Genomic DNA, 18,767 nt, shown 5'->3' on the forward strand with positions numbered 1-18,767 from the left:
TCCTTATGTCTGAAGAATGGTTTTAAAAGAAAGGATGACATGTGGTTCGGCGTAATAAATTGTCCAGCAACGTGTGAAGTGTCCGCTTAAGTCAAGTGGACGGGACAAATTACGATGTCCGCTGTCCGAAGTTAGTGGTGTCCGCTAAAATGAGGCCAATTTAACACTTGCCTTATGTAAAATAAAATCGGTTCCGAGGAAAACTGTCCGTATAGGGAGGTGTCTGTTGAATAAGGGTGTCCGTTAGGGCAGGTTTGACTGTATATTATGTTTTAATGTGACGGGTGTTTAGAAAGTAATACAATCTATATATTTTCTGAAAGCTTGTTTTATTTCTTTTCTAATGGTATGTAAAAATTTAATTTATGGCTTATTTACATGCCAGTTTTTGCAGGATTTGTTAATGGAAACCAGAACTACAAAATTTTGCACTTTATACGTGTTGGTGTGTATTGTGCCATCAGATGCCATCAAACGGCAGTAAACGCTTTTGCTAGTGTTATTCATTGTTCATATATGTCTCTGTAATGCATGCAGTTGCTGATTCTTATTTCATGTCTTAATAATCTTTAGGAATGTCCATAGAAATTTTTCATGTTTACCTGTTGTGTATTTGTTATTGCAAGTGATTGATGGACAAATTCAGATTTTAAGATGGGAAAGAAATGTGATATAACACCTAGAAAGGCTGCACGGATTGCGGCATTAAGTGAATATGGGAACACAAATAGTCAGATAGCACACACAGTGGGAGTATATAAAAGTACAATTGGGAGACAGCTGGCTAAGATTCAAGACAGAGGTGAAGTCATGAGTGGTAGAATAGGAAATGTGGTAGAAAACTGAAAACTTCACCCAGATGTGACAATGCTTTGCATTGTTTATGTTTGGAGGACAGATTTTCTTCCTCGGAAGTGCTTACAGAAAAATGTGGGGAAACTTCTGGGGTTGATGTTTGTTCCATAACTGTAAGGAACAGATTGCAAAAATTTGGTTTGATGTCCAAAAAGGCAGTGAAGAAACCAATGCTCACCAAACAACAACGTATGAAGCGTGTACTGTGGGCTAAAGAACATCAGACATGGCCAGCAGAGCAGTGGCGCAATGTTCTGTTCAGTGATGAATCTAATATTAACATTGATGGAAGTGATGGGGGTTGTAGAGTGTTTCGGAAGGTAAGTGAAGCTTTGAATCCTGCCCGTACTCCAAAAACTGTGAAGTTTCCGACTAGTGTTATATTTTGGGGGTGTTTCTCATACAATGGTGTTGGGCGTATTGATGACTTAGAATCCACAATCAATGGAGAGAAGTACAAGAAAATTTTTGAGAAGATCTTACCATCAGGAAGGGATTTGTTTGCAGGACAAACATTAATGTTTCAAGACAATTCAGCACCCTGCCATCGTGAAAAATTGGTCAAAGAGTTTCTATGTGAGCAAGAAAATGTCAAAGCACTGTCTTGGCCTGGAAATTCACCAGATCTAAATCCAGTTGAAAATTTGTGGATGATTTTGAAGAAGAATATAAGAGAAAAGAAGCCTGGAACAAAACTGCAATTTATTGAAGCCATTGTGAACATTTCATATCATGTCGTACAGTCAAAAGGGTACCCAACCAAATATTAATGCCGAAATGAAAACTAATGCAAAATATTGCTATTGTGCTATCCATTAACAAATCCTACAAAAACTACCATCTAAAAAGGTCATAAATGAAGTTGATACATACCATTAGAAAGGGAATAAAACAAGCTTTCAGAAAATATATAGACTGTATTACTTTCTAAACACCGCCACATTAAAACATGATATACCTTAATCTGAAGGAAAAAATCAGCGAGTTGCTATTAATTTTTCTAGCACTGTATGTTGTTCTGTAGCAGCCTTCATAAATACGATTTGTGGTGGTGGTGGTTGTTCAAGTTTGAAGTGGATAAATAAGATAATTAATTATGGTCATGGTTTCTATCTCATACATCATTACTTCCAAGATGCTTTTAAAGGAATGTTACTCCAGAACTATCACCCATCTAAATTATTATAAGTGGTCAATGTGCTTGTAGTGGAGAAAATGCTACTTTTTATCCTGCCATTGTAAACTTCATTTTATTAATGCCTCAAGGGAAATTCTTGAAAATTAAAGAAAACATCGTGAATGGAAAACACCCTCTTCTATTTTTCTGCATCCATTATTTGACACAGGGAAAATTAAAAGAAAGGGAAATGTTTGGCTTCCAGTAACTTCACCTTGTTCACCACACACATACTCCACCTTTTGATCGAAAATGTACTGGAGAACTCCCAAGCCCTCCCTTTACTAAATAAAACAAGGTTAGTTAAATTGTAAGAAAATCTGCTAGAGCAATGGTAGCCATAGTGATCAAGATTTAGGTCAGATTTAAAATTATAGGCCGAAGTATATCACCCCCCACCCCCCAGGCACTACAGCCCTTGAAGTGTCTTGGCCTACCAAGCAACTGCTGCTCAGCACGACGAATCCTGTCGGCCGTTATTCTTGGGTTTCTAGACCGGGGCCACTATCTCACCGTCAGAAAGCTCCTCAATTCTAATCACGTAGGCTGAGTGGACCTCGAACCAGCCCTCAGGTCTAGGTAAAAATTCCTGACCTGGCTGGGAATCGACCCGGGGCCACCAGGTAAGAGGCAGACACGCTACCCCTACAACACGGGGCCGGCCTAAGTATAGAGTAAAATTTAATGTCATATTCTTTGTAATTTATAAGCAGACAATTTCAATAAATTTCAATATATAGCTCACAATAATGCAGCGTAGATGTCTGTACCCTAGTCCAGAGGTTAATGAATCGTCACCGAGTTCATTACATATGATTTCATACAGACTCAAGTAAAATGATTAACAAACCTTTTTAAGAATGGTAAATGATGTACGATGAGAAGCTAAAAAGTATATTTCTATAACATACAGCTTTAAGGAAACAAAACATTTCACAGAAATATTAATAAACAAAATAATAACAGGCTCACACAAAATTTTGTACTTTAAATCTAGGCACACTGTGATATGCCCTCCATGCTCCTTCCTCCACAATTCTAAGGATATAATATTGCATATTTCAGGACATCGTACTACTCTCTTGCTGGAAATATTTTCTTCTTCTTACTAATCCTGTTTGGTAACATGTTTACTTTTTTTTGATTAGTTCAGTATTACAGGAAGAATATTGCATAAACACACAGTTTACAGTGGATTATGAAGTTTTAATGGTAACATCAAGTAATACATTCTTTGTCACACTACATGGTATTCCAGCAAAGAAAAATGGCTTGTCCAAGCACAGTGAATGGGTTCATTTATTTTTCAAGTTTCTATGATACAAAGAGGAGTTCTTCAATTATTTCTCACAAATTAACTTTTGTAAGCTCTCATTCCTAAGACTGTAATTATTTTTTAAAAAAATCTTGTAAAATGAACAACCAGTGAATTATACAAAATTCATTCTGAACAGCAGGTGAGGATTAGGAGCTATTTGGACAGATAGCAGTTTCCTTTTTTCTTTTTAAAGATCAAATGAGAGAACAACCTTACAAAAGAGGATTTTCTCTCAACAGGAAAACCATCGATTCCAATGCTGCAAGCATATTGTATTACTGCAGAAATTTGAATGATAACTTTAACAGACTTTAAAGATGAAGGATGCACATGATTCAAAGACCATCTTCCATAGAAGACCATTTGCATATTCTGCTCCATTCTGGAAATAATATCTAAATGAGCTTCTCAGATAGCCAGTGCCAGTAATGTTCAGAATTATATCTTCACAAATCATGCCAATACTGAAATACACACACCAAAAAAAAGTTTTGCATCACCTTGGACCAAAGAGTTTCCGCCCCTTTACAAAAAAGCAAAAGACATAAGAGAGGTATCAAATCAATGTTACTTATTGCCCAAAACAACAAATAAGAGCCTCTACAATAATACAGCTTGGTTTTCTCAATTTAAGTTGGTGAAAACAACACACACAAATACCTTTAATATCAGGTAGCATGTTCCCTTGCATTGATGCATGCCTAAATTCATTTTAGCATACTGTCCACTAATTCATCAAGTTAATGTTGGTCTCAACTGACCCTCTCCTCAATGGCGATTTGGAGTAGATCTCACAGAGTAGTTGGTGGGTCATAATGTCCTTTTCTTCTTTAATTTATCCCAGGCATATTTGATAGGGCTCATGTCCGGGTAACACGGTGGCCACTCTGGTTGAATGATACCATGTTCACGAAGGAAGTCATTAATGAGAACTAGACGATACATACGCCCGTTACTGTCCATTAAAACAAATTCTCGTTCAAAATGCTGGTGATACGGTGTCACTATGGGTCCGAGAATATCACCCCTGTATTGTACATCCATGACATTTCCCTGAATGACTAGGAGTTGCATATGGTGCCCCCACATAATGCCACCTCAGAACACTGAGGAACCACCACCTTGCTGCACGTGTTAGACATTGTGTCTGAGACGTAAAGCCTGACTAGATTGCCTCCAAACACATTGCCGACGATCATCAGGAACAAGGCTTATGCGACACTCATTGGTGAAAAGGACTTTATGTCAATTCTGAAAAATACAGTTCAGCATAATGTTGAGCACATCTGTACCATGACCCACGACATATAGGTTTGAGAGCTGGGCCTCGCCATGGGCATCGAGAGTGAAGTTGTGCCTTGGTGCAACCTGCAACCTATTGAAACTCTGTGACCTACAGCTGCCCGAAAATCATTATTCAGCATGGTGGCATTGTGTTAATGGCACCTTAAAGATGAAATTTGAAGGCAACGGTCATCAACTGCAGTCGTAACCCTTGAACAACCTGTGTTAGGCAAGTCATCAACAGTTCCTGTCTCCCTACACCACTTCCATGATCAAACCACATCACTTTGATTATGGCCCACACCTTGAGCAACTGCCATTGTAGATCCTCCTTCTTGACATGTGATTACGCGTACATGTTGACATGTCGACACTACACTACTTGGAACACACCTCTAATGCTTCCACACTAGTGCTACAACTTCAAATGAAATACTGCCTCCTATTTTGAACAAGGCATTCTACCTGTGGATTGGGTTATGTGCAGATGTATGTTTAAAAACATCGTAAGGATCATCTTTCCGGTCTGCATAGGACAGGCCAAGATAGCAACACAGTTAAATTATACACAGGTGTGATGCAGAACTTTTCTTGATGTGTATGATCAACTAAAATGGGAGAAATATGATATAGTTATTTCTATAATTTATGTTGCTATATTGGAATCATAAATGAAAGTCCAACCACAAACAAAATTCTCTCAAAAATTTTCATAATGTTTGTTTCTGATAAGATTTTAAGCAAAATATAAGAACAAATCCACAAAATAAAGTATTTAAATGCAGCCCTCCTTTAATTTTAGAAATGAGACTTCCATATTAATCTCATGTCATACATATTCAGAAGGCTTGCAAAAGAAATATTTCTATAAAATAAGGAGGATATTCAATAATTAAATTATGCCAAGACATCAATTTTTTTAATTTATATACTTGCAAGATGTCTTAAAATGCTGAAAATCAAGGACAGAAATGCTGGTAAGCTCATTTATCCTTAAGTAACAGTCTCTTCAACACTATATGACTATTTAAAAAAATGTACACTGATGATGCATTTCAATAATGCAGATTCGAGTAATACATGGACTGAACACATTTCAACATTACACACACTGTGGTCAAACAAGGGGAGAAAATCAAAGTCCAGAAAGAAACAGAGATATAATCAATTTTCAATTGCCAATGCATTGCAGTACAGCTATTCTTGAATAATTAATATTTGTATGGTATTTTCATGAAGTTCTTGCATACCAACAATGACAAGAGATAAACTACTTCTAAAATTTCTCTCTTATAACAGAGGAAATAGCCATTTGTATTAAGTTAATACCATTATTAGGATTGTGACCTAGTATCAATTATCTTCTTCCATTACTTAACTTAGAAATCTGAAGTTACAAATACTGTGAACAGAACATTTATTTGTCTATCTCAGTTTTACAAAATATGAAATAGGAAACAGGCTTACAAGGTGAGAACCCTGTTGAGAATATTCATCTCATTGAATAACGAACATAACCACTGGTTCTGGGCATTGAAGTTTGGTATGGCATGCGAAGGTGGAAGTCACTGTCTCTGTGTAAAGTATGCACATCGGTGTGACCAAAGGATAGGCTCCGGATCAAATCATTCCATGCACAAAGGTAAGCTACTTTCTGTGAAATTAACAAAAACAGTTGTATCTCTTTTTATTTTTTATCCATGATGGCTTTCAATAACTGTGGCCATGGAACGTCTATTACTATCCAAATGGTCTGTAACACAATGAGGAAGGGCTAATTCAAATTCTAATAATAATGTTATTGGCTTTACGTGCCAGTAAATCTACCGACATGAGGCTGACGTATTTGAGCACCTTCAAATACCACCGGACTGAGCCAGGAAGAACCTGCCAAGTTGGAATCAGAAGGTCAGCGTCTCAACTGTCTGAGTCACTCAGCCCGGCAGTTCAAATTCTGGAAACTTCTTAAAGTACTGTAGTTGATACCACAACATGCAGAGTTTGCACGAGTGTGACCATTAGCAGCTCCAAAATTGGACCCTGGTATTGTTCTCTTGATGGACTGAGACTGGCCCAGACCCTCAGTGTCTGGCAACAAGGAAATGAAGTTTTCATGTCAACATGCAAGGCAATGTCCTTACACCAGTGGATCAATAATGCTTTGGGAGGTATTGCCTTACAAAATAGATTTTGTGATTATCCAGGGGGCTTAAACAGCCAATTGCTACATGTAAGATGCAACAATATCCTAGCCATCATACATCACATTGGACCAAATTTCATATTAAGGCAGGATGAAATCCCCGCACACAACTCAGGTTTCCTCAAAGAGCTGGAGTACAAGCCAGACTGACTCAAACACAATGTAGATCCAAACTGAATCAAAACACTTTTTGGAACTAACTGGCATGCATCTTAACAACAGACAAAACTAGTAACACATACTGTAAATGCTGGGAACTGCAATACATGAAGAATTTAGACTTGTCAAAAGGATTATAGAAAGCATGCCACAGCAACTTGTACTAGTATGACTTGCACATTGTCATCATCATCATCATCATCATCATCTACAGTTGTTATTTTGTACTGTCTGTACTAAAAGAAGGCCTACCATATTTTACCATATGAGTACATATTTAGACTGATGCTTTCACGGCCTGTAACTGTAGACATGATAATAAGCTTTAGGGCTTTTGCCGTGTCTGGAAAAAAAGGGGAAATCCTTTATGTTTCAAAGAGAACTTTGCTCCGCATCTTCAGAAGACTGTTTACGAGGAAGACTTCTCCAGAAGTGAATAGTCGAGATTTTCTTCTAAAGACGTTGAGCAAAGTTCTCTACAAAACGTAAAGAATTTCACCTTGTTTCCTTGACACGGCAAAAGCCCTAAAGCTTATTATCATAGTACATATTTGCTATACAAAAGGCAAATTTGTATGTCTGTTTATTAACTTTGGAAACTATATGACTCTATTTCCTCCTCCCCCCCCTGTTCTTCAGAAAGCTTATTTCTTCCTGCTGAACACAGACTTTGTAACAGTGTAACAGCATAACAAGGAGAAGGACCCACAGATAATGATCAATGAAGATCAGCACATGTATGTCAAGTTGTGGAGCTGGTGAGGCATTCACAGCATGAAAAGGTGGAGGAAGGGCACCAACCACACACACACTGATATCACATAGTACTACTGTGTGACGGTACAAAATGCAGACTTAGGTTCTTGGCTCATCAATTTTTTTAATGTTCATTTGTTATATAATATTTCACAGGACACTTTATGTGTATTCGAGTCCACACTTCTTTGAGTATTATTTAAGTAAAGCTAAATCAGGTCCAATGTAATACTGAAAAGAACATTTCAGCTACGAAGAAATACTGCTGTGTAAAGGCAACAAAAATTGAGATGGAGGAATAGCAAGCTCAGCAGCTTCAAAACAACACAAATAATTGGGAGGAGCCATGGAGAACCAGTTGAATTGGAACAAATATTGTTTAATGCACAATTATGCTCGGATTTCATAGGTTCTAAACTACAGAATCAAGAACTGAATGCTTTGAGTGAATTAATCAATAGAGTATAATTGGGAGGAGCCATGGAGAACCAGTTGAATTGGAACTAATATTGTTTAATGCACAATTATGCTCAGATTTCATAGGTTCTAAACTACAGAATCAAGAACTGAATGCTTTGAGTGAATTAATCAATAGAGTAAGCATTTATGTTGATCTAGAGAGTGGAGTTACAGTGATTTTTTTTTTTTTTTTGCTAGTGGCTTTACGTCGCACTGCTTCAGATAGGTCTTATGGCGACGATGGGATAGGAAAGGCCCAGGAGTTGGAAGGAAGCGGTCATGGCCTTAATTAAGGTACAGCCCCAGCATTTGCCTGGTGTGCAAATGGAAAACCACGGAAAACCATCTTCAGAGCTGCCAACAGTGGGATTCGAACCCACTATCTCCTGGATGCAAGCTCACAGCCGCGCGCTTCTAAAAGCACGGCCAACTTGCCCGGTGGAGTTAGAGTGAAGTACACAGTAATAGGTAAGGCATGATCAGTGATGATCATGCTGCTTCAGGTAGTCAACCAAACCTCTATGAAAAATACTAGTTACAAAATTTAGAATATCCATACCTGGACTCAAACTTTCCCACTTACCTGAGCATGAGTAGGTCAATGAACATATTGCTGTAAGAACTGAATATAATGTGAGCTTCCCACTAAAAGATAATGAACAGACAAAAATATGTCATACCATACTACCGATAACATAGGCCTGTAATGGAAAAATTGTCTGAAAAGTTAATAATTATAGATTTGGTGAACTAAAATTCTATCACCTATCCTTTATTTGAAAACTGTTATCATCATCATCATCATCATCATGCAGTCCTCTTTTTTCCTCCTTTCCAAATAATTAAAGAATTGTGACTTCGTACTTGCATTGTTTTCCCCTTCTGAATTCTAACATAGCTGTGATCTGGATTTTTAGGTTTTATAAAAAAAATTTAGCCTTTTATTGTTACGTATTAGCCTTTTTAAGGTGTGAAAAGTATTTTAGCCTTTAATCAAAATTTTTGACAAGTTATTGTCATTTAGATTTACTTCTTTATGACAGGCTTGACGAAAAATTGCCTTTTCATCTTTAGTGAAATTAGCGTCTTTCCCCAATCCACTTGCCATATGAGACTGGAAGAATATTTTGGCATGTTCAATATGGTACTATAAACTCTATATGCACCAGCTGAAAACATGAACTGAATAAGGCACACAACCTCACAAAGCAACTTTGGTGTACACTCACTGGTGACAGAAAGGCAACGAGAAATTAAACTCTAGTCAACCGCAAAAGTGCAATTTGCTTTTCTAAGAGGCAAAGTTAATGGCCTACCCTACCCCATTCTCTTCTCATGAAAACTACATTCTATTCCTTTGTATTCTGCCTGCAGCCTTCAAGAAGGTTGTGAACAATTCAATCTGTGTGAAAATCAAAATAACTCGTAGCTCCATATAGATTCAAGAAAAAATAAAATAAAAACAGATTCTAAAAAAAGGCTGTTTTAGCCTGTTTTGGGTTGTAAAGACCCATTTAGCCCTTTTCAAGTCCAGTAACATTCTGATATTATAATCTTATGGGCATAAAACACAAAAATATATTTAAATGTTTTCAATAAGATGAAAGGTAAAAAAAAGAGGTTAAAACCTAAGAATATGGGCCCTAGTTTTAACTAGATCTTTGTGTGAGATGGTAGACATGGGCTACTTACAAGAGGACCTTTGAGGCAAAGCAAACAAAAAAAGGCCATTATTGGACTTCCTTGAAGTAAATACAGTTAAGGAATGGTTTACGACACGAAACAATTTTTAGTTTGTTTTTGCAAGTACATGTTCAGTCTGTATGAAAATCAAAATACCTGGTAGCTCCATTTTGATTTGAGAATAAAATCTCTACATGAAAGAGGAAAAGGGACATCACATTTAAAATCAGCACACCCAGTTATGCATAAATCACTTTAAATATTTCAAACAATTTTTAATGACCTCAATTTTGCTGACCAGACGCATTTTTCATTTCAAGAACAGTACATCATTTTCCTCTAATAATCACGATAAAATAATACTGATCAGTAAAGACATATATTTCAGTAAAAAACAATTTGAGTGAAAGACGTCTGTGTGGTTTGATCCTGGGCAATAGTGAGTTGTAGCGCTCCTCCTCAGTTTATCATCCCACCGAAGGCATTTCTATACTCAAAGAAAATACTGGAATGATACAAAATTTTAAGACCCAAGATATCATGCCTGAAGTAAGTACAAGTACTTTCATCAAAATAGGAAAAAAATCTAATGAATAGATGCATCCACAATAAAGAAGAGGCTCATATGAACAACGTTCCTAACACCTAAATGAAACAGCAGCATCAGTTGCTGTTACTACTACTATGACTACTACTTCGAATTCTGAGATCTTCAAAACATCATGACTGTCCAGTTTCATGAGGATTCACAGAGCAGTTACTATCAATTTCTATTACAATCCGTCCTGATTTCCATGCAAGTATTAATTACGCAAACAAATTATCAAATGAATGAAGACATTTGTCACCTTCATGCAAATGATAATAAAATACAGAAACATGTCAGTTTGAATATATCAAGGACATATTATAAATACACCTACATCTACCTTAATCTGCCATGGGGCACCGACTGATCAATTTTATTCAAAGTAAAGAAACACCACCTCACCTGTTATTTCTTTTCCTTGATCTTCGTACGATGATTTATTTTTGAGTAAAAAATGACCTAAAAAATCTATACTTGCACCAACATATTCAAAAGATCCAGCATAAAAAATTACTTTCAAGATTCATAGTAAATAAAACACCTACAATATCACCGACTGCATTAAATGCAGTTAATGATATCCTGTCTGAAAATGTGTATATATTCATTTAATCTTTTTCTAGTAATTTAGTCAATTAAGTTTCAAAATCAAATCTTAAAAGGTTTCTTTCTAGCAACAATTTATAGTCAACATTTTAAATTTAAGATTCATGAATAAATTAAAAGGATATTTTCGGCAATTACTTTAGCTTACCTGAGCACTTCAACAGCAACCAGATGAATGAGTAACGAATAATATACTGTAAGTCTAGTCAAAGTTACACTCAGGTTCTTTATGGAATATTAAGAAATTTCAAACAATTACGTGCCATGAACATCAAAGGCGCTGAAAACTTGAAGTTTTATGTGACTGCTGATAATGTGATCATAGCTGTTATGATCTGCAGGTTCATGCAAATTCTGATTCACAGTGATGTGGCTTTTCATTTGTAAAATGCTATATGCATTGACCAGGACTCAAACTGTAGCACACTGGTGAGAAGCTGGTAATTTGGTCATTCATCAAACATATTTACTGACAATTCACCTCTCCGTGGCAAAGCAATAACAAAACCATCATTCAATTAATGGTTTCATATTTTTAATTATACCATTGGTAAACTGGCTATTCCAAAATCATTACTTAGTTCCCAGTTATTTCAAGTTTTAAAAATTACAATTTCATGTTATAGATTTTCTAGATTTTCCAAATTTCTGAGTGGTCAACACAAATAAAAGTACACCAAATGCCACAAAGCTAATTACCTTATTACCTACTGGGTGCATACTGAGAACATAATTATATTGCTATGCTACTTTATTAGGAAAGTGAAGACAATTTTAACCAGAGATAGTCTGAACATATATAAAGGGAGGCGAGAAAATAATGATTATATGTGATGTAAACTGGTTGGAACAGCCAATTTATATCTCTATCCCTCTATAAATATTTTCTTTAATCATTCAAATATGTTAAGAATGAATTCATTGTCAACATTCTACATTAAGGAATACTGAATCATCATTTCTATAGCATGGTGATGGTTATATTTCTATATCCATAACCTATAAGAGGTTGAGTAGGATAATTGACTGCTCTTTACAATCCTTCCCAACACAAGAGAGAAATTAATACCATAGCGGCTGAGGTCAAGTTAAGAATTATTAATGAGCTACCTACAACGATACTGAATAATCTGAGCAGCAGGACGACACATTTTTTAAAATCAAGTACTCCTATTCCAAAAATGGTACAGAAATAGGTTCGACACTTGAGATTAGTGAGCATTAGTGGATGACCGAGTGTTGGACTGTGCTAATATTTTCAGTATTGGACAGTGTATCTACCGCATGGATGTAACTGTTGGCAAGTGTACTGTGGAGCATCCAACTGGGACTCAAGACTGCATCAGCAGTGGCGTTGCAGTGGATGCCCAATAACTGAAAACTATGCCAAATGTATGTAAAAGGTTCAAGGAACAATGCATGTCATCTCTGTGCTGGCATTATGAAATTCCTGCTCTAGAGAAAATTACAGAAGGCTGCTGCCATTCAGTTTCAGGAAACAATTTTGTAAATTTGGCACCATGCTAAGATGCAATACAATCAAGGGCAGATGTATGCTAATGGAAAAGTGTGGCTGCAAGCATGAAGACTACTCAGTTCCACTTCGCAAAATCACAGGCAATACTTTAAACAATCGCAGTACAATTCAATCATTGATGTATGCTACCGAGATGCTGGAAAGAAATTTGTTTAGGTACTTTAAAGAGGACAACACAATCACGAGATTATCAGCCACAATGAATGACAGATTTATGTGCCTTATTTATGAAGCAGATGTAGGCTACACTAATTTTATAAATAAAATGTCAGATGGAATCTTGTGACTTAGTTTAGAATATGTAGCTCGGATATCATATAATGGAGAAATATACAAGACATGTTTCTATACCACATTTTGGAACAGAGGGCCTAATTTAAAGTTAGGAAGAATACTGTAAAATGTAAAAGGCTTCAAACACTGATTTAAATGGAACATCAACTTTGTACTTAAAAAAAAAAAAAAAAAAAAAAAAAAAAAACTATAAATATATGACGAATTTGAGAACCGAGGTTGGTCCATTAAACGTAATTTTAAGAAAAGTTTACATACTACACACAAAATTTGAATGTGAACTTTCATTCAATTCAAACTGAATTTTAAGGAAAAAAATATTCAACATTCACCTGAACTCTTTAAAAAACTGAGAAAGAGACGGACTACAGATAACCTTCATGACACTGAAGAAGATATCTCACTGTCATAAAGCATATAGAATGACCACTTGTGCTGAGTTTTATACCAGAGTCACATCGTAAGAAACAGTTAGCAAATAATAGGATACTTACACACTATGAGATAAAAACAAATCCGATGCATCTCACAATCATACACAACTGATGAATAATGAGGTATAACAAATTAATTCTATAAAAGAAAATCAACTTTTCACTCAAAGTCTTTACTTTCATCACAACAATGTTTCTCATTCACTCACTAACTTCATCCTCCAGAAGAGGACAAAGTACTTTCTCACTCACTGCATCCCTTTCTCATTTGTGCTGTATCAATGCACTGGATATTTGTAACTGACATTTCTCTGCTTCTCTTCTATGCACACTCTGTCTTATAGGTACTTTGGTAATTGTGAAAAAGCCAAAATTATCTTCATTCACTTCAATAAGAGTAAATATTTCTCACTATCACAGCTATCTGATCTACAAGGGTTACTATGTATGTATCTGGAAATGAATTCAGTTCAAATATATTACTTCATAAACTATATCACAGTCAACTATTTAGAGTATTTTTATACATATAGATACAGAAGTGAATGTTTATGAAGTTTTTATAATCTCTCACAGTAGGAACGGATTTAACTCAAAATTTTCCTTAAATTCCAGGTGGATTATAAAAAGCTCAAAGGTAGCCAAAGAAAAAGTCAGTGCTGCTACCTATCTTTTGTGTTCGTGTCTTCTACGAGTAGATGTGTGACTTGAAGAGGGAGTTTTACATCGAGCGGATGTTAGCCAAGGCAACGAAAATTCACTGTAAACAAATACACATAATAGGAAATAAAAGAGAGCATCATCCATCATATCTGTGTAAAACAAATTACACACATAAGTTAAACAATTAATAAAATAGAAGAATCAAGAAACTTTAAAATTTTTTTTTTGCAAACATATATATAAAAATCATGTAACCAAAGAATAGGAACCATGACTTGTTAAACAATTGCACTGCAGCTAGAATTCAAACTTTAGTCATTATAATTTCTGAATTGATGAGCAACAGTAATAAGGAAGGGAATATAAAGAAATGCAATGTAAACATTCTAATACAGCATCTTAAACAACACTACATTTTACCCTTTTCTGTTTTAACTGAAGATTTTATAACGATTAACTTTTAAAAATTAAAATATATAAGTAACTGCATCATAAAAACACAAAGAATTCAATGTAGAGACTTGTAATTGTGTGTCATACTGGCAGATAACACACAACGTCAGTGCAACTGAGTGACAGAGTAATTTTCCCAATTTTTAATAAATAATGTACACATTAAAATAGCAGTACAGTACTTAAGTCTAATTGTCAACTATTAAGCCTAGTTTCTCTGAACATTCTATGTTTAACTTCCTCATCAAATACAGACATGTGGGTGATGCTACTTTCGTATTCTTCTGGAAACTGCAACCATAATTCACAATTATAACAACCATATCCCACTACTTAGTGGATATCCACATATAGAATTTTAGTAGTGGTCAGCTGGTGCAATCTATCAACTATGAACCATGATGGAGTATCTGTCATAAAATGGAACAAATGTGTCCTCAGATATTTTAGACTGTCCCTAAAATTTAAGATCAGCAGTGAAGTAACTAAAAAAATAAATTTCACTATTATCTTCAGGAGACTTATGGATAGCTGTGTTCTCCCCAGAAATTGTAGTCAGCCATGTGACAGGAATGAGTAGCTGGGCAGGGAATAGTGTGTCAAAATGCAAGAAAAACATAACCAAAGCAATAAAGGCAATCTGGGTTCACCTGGGAGAACAAGGGTTCAATACTCTTACCAGAAAGTCTGAATTTTTATATATATATATATATATATATATATATATATATACAAATAAAATAAAAAAAAACCTTCTTGAGAAGCACATGGTCCTGAGGTTCACTTAGCCTATACCAAAAATGAACACCAAGTTAATTCCTGGAGGAAAAGGTGTCCAGGCATTCAACTAACCGCTTTATTCCAGTTAATGTCGAGATTACGAATAGTAGAACCATTTATCTTCCACTGCCCCAAGGGCCTTCATAGTACAGAGATGGCTTAGCATTTACTGGCACATTTCCTTTTATTTCTTAGTCATCGCAAGATGGAGGCAGTGATTATTCTTATAAATGGCTAAATAACAGAATATCAGCTCCAATCAGCTGGAGATATCTTTTTTTAACATTAATACTCCAGGAGAGGTGGTGGTATACAAGTTCTAATCATTAGATTGCATGCTGAAAGTTTGGATTCAATTCCTAACTTCTCTCAGGGTTCATACGGAGTGAGAGCATATGACGCTGTTGATGGTGATTCATCCATTGGATGGGGATGTTAAGCCTTGAGTAGATACCTTTGTGCTATTCGACTGGAGTAGGGAATGTGCTGGCACCAGGTTTCACCCTCTCCCTTCATACTATCAACACATTTACAGCAGAGCTATTTCTTGTATTGTAGATGAATTAATCTTACAGTGAGTGAACCTTCAAGTTGTGATGGAAGCTGAAACTTGAATATTGTGCCGCTAGAAGAAAACATGATACTGATGAATCATGTATTTGCAATTGGAGGAAGGAAACGACATTAAAAAGTAACTGATCATACAGCTTTCCAAGGGCAGAGGCTACCGTTTCCTGAAATTGAAGAACGACTTTATAAATACGTGACTGAAGGACACGAACTAGTAGTAGGTTATGGTGTATTTACTGAAAAGTGTCAATTAAAATTATTAGAAGACACAAAGGAACTTAAAAAAGGAAGGTTTTACTGCAAGCTACAGGTGGATAAGGAACGTTAATCGAAGAAATGGATTGTGCATACAAAGGTGTACATTTATTTCATGTTTCCTTGGTGCCTACAAATAGAAGTTGACAGTGTTTTACCATGTTATTCCTATTTGCTTCCTCAAATTGGGAAAGCTGACCAGATGCCCCTGTACTGTAATTTGAAATAAAACTAATAAATACGGTTCACATTAAGGGCTCTAAAAAATGTTACTATCAGAATAGGTGGTAAGGAAAAGTAACGCTGCACAGTAATATTATGCGTTAGCTGATAGAGCCAAACTCCCTCCGTTTGCAATTCTGAAAAGAAAAATACTTTTAAAGGAAACTTGCTGCTGGTATTTCCATTTGAACAGAAGAATCCAGCCGAATGGATAGTGTGCTAATCGAAGACTGGGTGAAGTGTGGTTGGCAATGTTACCTGGGAGCTTCAATGCTGGACAGATGTTGATGGCATGCTACAGAAACCTTCCTTTCCTTTAGGAAATTGATCTTGCAATCATTTCAGGAGGGCTGACCTCCATGTTATAGCAGCAGCTGGATGTTTGTCTGAACCAGCATTTCAAAGCTATATTGAAACAGATCTACACTGAATGGATGGTGTCTGAGGGTGACCACGCACTGACACCAACCAGATGAGTAAAACCATAGAGTTAGTATATTATACACTAGAGGTAGCATTGGCGCTGCAGTCGCGTGCGAAGTTGAACGAGCACGCTGTTTGGCAAAAGCTGGATTGTTTGGCACTGTCACTAATGGAGCTTCCCAATAAATTGAAGTTTATACTTCTTTGAAGGAAAATGTCAGTCTCCTATGCAGCTTATGGCTACATAGAGAGGTTTATAAAGGGCCATAGCATATCATTTCACAGGTATTTTTCCTTGAAATTAATTTTCGTACGTATAAAATAATACTTTGCATGACACTCATTGTCATGTGAATTGGCCTACTTAGGCTGACTTCGCGACTGATTCCCCTGTGGGGCTGAATGAGATTCTTTGGATCTTACCTTGAAGACTGAAATTAATGTTTTACGAAATATAAGGGATGACATTTTCCTTTCACTGAATGGCCATGTGCATGATACCGAGCGAGTGGCTGCAGGCTTTAGGTCACGTAGCTGTCAGTTTACATTCAGGACGTAGTGGATTTGAACCCCACTGTCGGAAGCTCTGAAGATAGTTTCCAATTCTCACACCAGGTAAATGCTGGAGCTGTACCTTAATTAAGGCCAAAGTCGTTTTCTTCCCATTCCTAGCCTTTTCCTGTCCTATAGTCATCGTAAACATGTGTATGTCATTGCGACGTAAAGCAAATTGGTACAAAAAAGAAACTAAGGAAAGATGTGCATGATAGCCTGGAATTGTGGTCCGTTTTTCACTTTTTGTGTGTATTTATAGTAGGCAATTAAAAGCTATTGAATATATTTTCTATATAGGCCTATACAGTTTTTTGCTTTCCCTTCATACAATGCGTGTAGGAGTCACCATTCACAGCTTACTACATTTTACAATGTAGAGACTAGATGTGCCACACCGTGTGAACATCTGAGTCCTTTACTTTCGTCAATATTATTATTCGTTTAAATGCCATACAGGACTGTATACAAGCATAATGTATAATAGACTGAACGAGTTTGAGGTGCGGTTAGGGCCTCGCAGCTGTAAGGTTGCTTTCGGGAAATAGTGGGTTCAAACCCCACTATCGGCAGCCCCGAAGATGATTTTTTGTGTTTTCCCATTTTCACACCAGGCAAATGCTGGGGCTGTACCTTAATTAAGTCCACAGGCGCTTCTTTCCCTTTCCCAACCCAGCATCGCCGTAAAGCCTATATGTGTCAGTGCGATGTAAATCAAATTGTAAAAAACATTGTAACTACTTTTTCAATTCTCTTCAATCATATGTTTTACCACTCTCCCTTTCCATTAACGGAAATCATTTTACAAGTTAAAATCTTAAAGCAAATCATACATTTCAGGAAAAGCTAAATAAAAACTCCATAATAGGCTGAAACCACAACCGAATGTCATATTTCCACTTGTAATGATGTTTAGAAAACATCGACAATAATAATAATAATAATAATAATAATAATAATAATAATAATAAAAGTGGCTTTACGTCCCACTACGTACTTGCACGGTTTTTGGAGACGCTGAGGTGTCAGAATTTTTTCCCCACGGGAGTTCTTTCATGTGCTACAAGAGGCTGACTTATCTGAGCACCATCAAGTATCACCGGACTGAGCCAGGCTCGAACCTGCCAACTTGGGCTCAGAAAGCTAGGGTCTATCCGGCGATGATAATATTTTGTCTACTTTACCCCAAAATCTCGCCAACGTTTTAGGCCTAAAATCTCGCTCATCCGCTTCGTACGAGAGAGGACATTTTCGGTCGTTGGGCAGAATTATACCAAATTCATGGTAATTTACACAAAAATAGCGAAATATACGAGCCCTCCTTCTAAACGTATGTTGTTAGAAGACTTAATATGAACAGTAAATTGATTTTTGTTACCTAACTGCGCCTGAACACCGTCCCCTTTTATTACGCATTTAATCCTGTATTCATGCTTTTTTGGCTTTCTTTTTTACTGGAGAGAAGCATCACAACTATACTGTAGTATCTGAGAAT

The 18,767-nt window shown here is 36.3% G+C and overlaps 1 protein-coding gene across 1 annotated transcript in view; it reads right to left on the minus strand.

The window, feature by feature from the left end:
* Positions 1 to 11,043: 11,043 nt before the first annotated feature.
* The window catches only part of LOC136875494 (male-specific lethal 1 homolog), a 153,549-nt gene continuing 145,825 nt past the window's right edge, over positions 11,044 to 18,767 (minus strand). The window contains exon 6 of the mRNA XM_067149039.2: positions 11,044 to 14,114. Coding sequence (XP_067005140.2) covers positions 14,021 to 14,114 — 94 coding nt within the window. The 3' untranslated portion in view covers positions 11,044 to 14,020. The remainder of the gene's footprint in view (positions 14,115 to 18,767) is intronic.

Source organism: Anabrus simplex, chromosome 6 (genome assembly GCF_040414725.1).
Source record: "Anabrus simplex isolate iqAnaSimp1 chromosome 6, ASM4041472v1, whole genome shotgun sequence".
NCBI classification, from domain to species: domain Eukaryota; kingdom Metazoa; phylum Arthropoda; class Insecta; order Orthoptera; family Tettigoniidae; genus Anabrus; species Anabrus simplex.